The 5,190-nt window shown below is 46.6% G+C and overlaps 1 protein-coding gene across 1 annotated transcript; it reads left to right on the forward strand.

The window, feature by feature from the left end:
• The first annotated feature begins 548 nt into the window (after window positions 1–548).
• On the forward strand, window positions 549–2,515 carry LOC109574585 (C-C motif chemokine 3). The gene is made up of 3 exons (XM_019982642.2): window positions 549–716; window positions 1,572–1,686; window positions 1,989–2,515. Exons 1-3 carry the CDS (start codon window positions 641–643, stop codon window positions 2,077–2,079), a joined length of 282 nt encoding a protein of 93 aa, XP_019838201.2. The 5' UTR covers window positions 549–640; the 3' UTR covers window positions 2,080–2,515.
• Window positions 2,516–5,190: the final 2,675 nt, after the last annotated feature.

A 5,190-nucleotide genomic window follows, 5' to 3' on the forward strand; every position in this document is an offset into this window, starting at 1 on the left:
TATGATTTTCAACTAGCATTTAACCCAGTGGCCCTGGTCACTTGGTGACTGTTTGATGAATGGGCAAATGACAGAAACATGACCTCAGGCTTCCTGGTCCTCTGGCGGGAATTCCTTAATTCAGTTCCTTCCATCCAAAGGAGGCTTGGGCCACTGTCCCGGGCAACATCGCGCCTGCCCTATTCGTGTGGTTAGAGCAACTGAAGAAGCACAGCACTCTCAGTTCTGTGGAAAAGTCTGGGATACAGAATGTGTTAGAGGCAGGGACCAGACAGGAATAGCCCTGGGTGGACATATACCCCTCTCCAGACGCTCACAGGGGAAACCATTTCCTCACATGAAACCAGAATAAGTCATGTGTTGCGGGCTGACACTTATAGCAGAAAGAAGCTATTCTTGGATATCCTGAAGCCCTGTGGTTGTCGGGGACCCTGAGTTGTGCAACACTCCGCGTGAAAGCACCGCTATGCTTAAAATTTTCCCTCCTCACCCCCAGATTCCACTTCCCCATCTGCCAGGGCTGCCTTTATAAAGAGCCAGGGAGATGGTCTCCCACTGCAGAAGGACAGAGGCAGCAGCAAGCACCGAGTCCCACCTCGGCTCCACTGACGCTCAATCCCACACTCCGTCTCACAGCATCATGAAGGCGCCCGTGGCTGCTCTCGCCGTTCTCCTCTGCGCCATGGCCCTCTGCAGCCAGGTCTTCTCGGCACCATGTGAGTCTGGGTAGTAGCTGAGGGGGGCCCCACGCCAATCTTGTGGCCTTGAGAGCCCCCAAGAGAAAACAGAGAACCTCTTTAAGGGTTGCAAAACATCTTGGCTGTTCTCTTCAAGATTTTTAATCTTTTTAAAGGGAACCTCAGATCTAGAGCCAGGGTGAGGGAGTTATAGTCCCATTTTACAGATGGCAAAACTGAGACCTAAACAAATGAGTTTGTAAAAGGCAGAGTCCAAATCTGGTTACTGCCTAGTGGTGTTAGTTTTCCAGTAACCCCTCCTAGGTCTCCGCAAGAATTTGTCCTTTGGATGTCTTATGAGAGACAGCCAAGCTTTTTTCTTTTGCTGGGATGTGACTTCTTATTTAGTCATTAAGTGGTGTCTGATTTTTTTGTGACCCTGTAGACTGTAGCCCACCAGGCTCCTCTGTCCTGGCATTTCCCAGGCAAAAAATACCAAAGTGGGGTGCCATTTCCTTTTCCAGAGGATCTTCCCGACCCAGGGATTGAACTCGCATCTCTTGTGTTTCCTACATTGGCAGGCGGGTTCTTTACCACTGAGCCAAAGGCTAATGATTTTCTGACCCAGACACAAATTCCTGAAGGGAGATGTGATAAGAGAGAGCCCACAGTGAAGAGTCAAAAAGGAAGAAGTGTTCAGATAGAAATAAAGGACAGAGACAGGGAAATTTCTAGGCAAAAATCCCCAGCGCCTCCCAATGACTGGTCTCCCAGTCTGCACCCTGAGTGGGGCTGTTTCTCTTCCTGTGAGTCTTCTTCACACTCTCACAGATCACGGGTCTTGCCTTTTCATCTGAACTATGACTCAGGCTCAATCTGTCCCTTCCTCCACAGTTGGCGCTGACACCCCAACGGCCTGCTGCTTCTCCTATGTCGCCCGGCAGCTTTCTCGCAAAATCGTAGCTGACTATTTTGAGACCAGCAGCCAGTGCTCCAAGCCTGGCGTCATGTAAGTGCCAGTCTTCCTGCCCGCCTCTGGGGAGATGGGGGATTTGGGGGTGGGGAGTAGGGGTGGGGGTCAGCACCCAAAGGCACAGACAGGTCAAGGGAGCCATCGTGGAAGGCCCAGCCCTCCAGGGCTTATCAAATATATAGGACCTGTGTCTCTGAGGAGTGACCTGACCTGGCCAGGCTTACAGAGTCTGGGAGGGCTGAGCTGCTCAGGACAGAGAGTTGGGGGTGAGCGGGCCCCCAGGATCGCCTCCCCCTACTGCATTCCGCAGTGTGTAATCCTTCCACTCCTCTCCACAGCTTCCAGACCAAAAAAGGCCGGCAGGTCTGTGCCAACCCCACTGAGGACTGGGTCCAGGAATACATCACCGACCTGGAGCTGAATCCCTGAGTGGCCTGGAAGCTTTGAGGAACGAAGTGACCTCAGGGGCCTGACTGAGCAGCGGGGGTCTGAGCCTTGGGAGCACCCCTGTCGCCTCCATAGCTACCTCTCCTGTGCGCTGGTTGTTGTCAAACAGCCACACTCTGGGACTCGTCCCTAACTGAAATTGCAACTTATTTATATATACTATTTAATATTTGTAATTTAATTTCAATGCCCCACTGGGGTCTGGGACTGTTTGCTCCAAGAGGTCCCAAGATACCTTTTCACCAGCCTTCCTGCCCCACCTTCACTTGCACTGTGGAGACAGTTGAGTGACTGTCGCCAGCTTGTTAGAGGAGGAGATGGCGCCAATGCTGCAAGACCGACACTGTGTACTGGAGGTTTCTGTTCAGTGTTGTGTTCAGCCCAGCGAAATAATAAAGATGCTCCTTCAGAAAGTAAACTAGCTTCGAGTTTGGTTTTGTTTATCTGGCAAATCCGAATGACTGGTTGACTTTCTCTGAAAGACAAACATCATATGATATCATTTATATACGGAATCTAAAAAATATGGTACACATGAACCAATTACAAAACATGAACTGAGTCACAGATACAGAAAACAAACATGATTACCAAGGGGAAAAGGGGTAGGGGACAAACTGGGAGATTGGTATTGATAAATACATACGGCTGCTGCTGCTGCTGCTAAGTCTCTTCAGTTGTGTCCGACTCTGTGCGATCCCATAGATGGCAACCCATCAGGCTCCGCCGACCCTGGGATTCTCTCGGCAAGAGTACTGGAGTGGGTTGCCATTGCCTTCTCTGAAATACATACTACTATATATAAAAGATAACTAGTAAGATCCTACTGTATAGCACAGAGAACTTTTATTTTGTGCTCTGTAATGACCTGTATCTGGCTCTTTGGAACCTATGGACCCATCAGGCTCCTCTGTACATGGGATTTTCCAGGCAAGAATACTGGAGTAGGTTGCTGTGCCCTCCTCCAGGGGAATCTTCCTGACCCAGGGATCGAACCCGCATCTTCTGTGGCTCCTGCATTGCAGGCAGATTCTTTATGGCTAGCACCCCCTGGGAAGCCTGGATATGTGTATATGTGTGGCTACTTCACTTTGCTGTACAGCAGAAACTAACACAGCATGGTAAATCAACTATACTCCAATTAAAAATAAGTTTTAAAGAAAGAATCACTGGTTGAAAGAAATAGTAAGTTAAAGAATAGGAAGATGGGAAATGGAGGGAACTTGAGAAAGATGAAGAGGGGGCTACATGCCATACAGCTACTCCGTTTGACAGTTGTGATTGAACAATGGTGACTGCCATATCAATAAAGGAAGGATGCTGCAAACATCAAGCCATCACTTTACAGCTGCCCTGACAGTGAGCCCTGAGGGAACTCAGGATAGAAACAGGATGCCCAGCATCTAGCCGTCAACCACTACAGTCACCCCAACAGTTCACCTTGAAGACACTCAGACAGCAGAGGTGTACATCACAGGAATATTTCAGTGACCCCACCCTCTTGCCTCTCCCCATATGTACAAAAGGGCTAAATTCCTTAACTTGAGATATCTGGTTGTCTTTAATTAGCAGGAATCTTTGGACGTCCCAGCTACCTGGTCTTCATTGCAAAAACTCCTTTATGTCTATCCTGGCTCCTCACCTTGCCTCTACAGAGCAGTCTCTCCAAGTTATCTGAGATACTGCGTCCTGGGCTTAAGTTCTCAGTTTTGCCCACCAATAAATCTTAACTCTCAACTTTTAGACTGTGCATTTTTTTTTCAGTTAACACACTGGAATGTGTGTCTCACATTTCCAGAACACTGAAATTGTGAGTATTTTATGTATCAAATCATAATGGATACCATTAAGAAGAGTATCTGTAGTATATATTTATGATAAATCAAACTTTCTTAATAACAACAGCTAACATGAGATTTACTCCAGGCTGAGGGCTTTTTCTGCTGTGTTCATTTGATCCTCACAGTGAAATAATATAGTCTAAGTGCTATTAAATTATCATTTGATGGAACAGTAAACTGAGGCTGTGGGGTCAGAGAGGTTAAGCAACTTGGACAAGATCACACAGCAAGTGAACAAACAGCACCATTGAGTTCTGAAGCTAGATTCTGACATAATGAGAGACTTTGCTCTTCATCACCAACCAGGTTATTTCCCCAAATGCAATTCACCTGTATTCAAGTCGCAAGCAATGATTGTTTAAGCCCCTTACATCAGAATTTTCCAGGTATGTCCCTGAGAGTTGATATTCTACCAAGCTTATCAACCATTCCAGATGAATGTTAACAGCTGAGAACCACTGAAATAGTCACTAGAATTCACCTCTCTTTTCCAAATGTGCTGTATATCTGCATAAGGTAACAGATATAGTGTACATTCTTTTCCTAGAATCCGTGCTCCACAAAATAAATGATTAATGTTAGAGAAGGAAAAGACAACCAGCCTACATGTGGAACAGGATTCTGTTTATAGGTTTACTGTGAAAGCTCGGTTATTTAATAGATTGCCTGTTTTATAGTTATAGTCCTGTTTGTAGAAGAAAGAGAAATTCAGAAGACTTGTACGAAAATCAAACAGATATTACCTTTTATGAACCACAATTATTTCATTTTGTTGAAAATAATCTAATTTTCATACCCAAATTAGTTTAGATTTGTAGTGATCAAACTCTTTAGAGTACAATTCAACATTCAATTCAGTTCAGTCGCTCAGTCGTGTACGATTCTTTGCGACCCCGTGAATTGCAGCACGCCAGGCCTCCCTGTCCATCACCAACTCCCAGAGTTCACCCAGACTCACGTCCATCGAGTCAGTGATGCCATCCAGCCATCTCATCCTCTGTCGTCCCCTTCTCCTCCTGCCCCCAATCCCTCCCAGCATCAGAGTCTTTTCCAATGAGTCAACTCTTTGCATGAGGTGGCCAAAGTACTGGAGTTTCAGCTTCAGCATCATTCCTTCCAAAGAAATCCCAGGGCTGATCTCCTTCAGAATGGACTGGTTGGATCTCCTTGCAGTCCAAGGGACTCTCAAGAGTCTTCTCCAACACCATAGTTCAAAGGTATCAATTCTTCGGCGCTCAGCCTTCTTCACAGT

Source organism: Bos indicus, chromosome 19, assembly GCF_029378745.1.
Source record: "Bos indicus isolate NIAB-ARS_2022 breed Sahiwal x Tharparkar chromosome 19, NIAB-ARS_B.indTharparkar_mat_pri_1.0, whole genome shotgun sequence".
NCBI classification, from domain to species: domain Eukaryota; kingdom Metazoa; phylum Chordata; class Mammalia; order Artiodactyla; family Bovidae; genus Bos; species Bos indicus.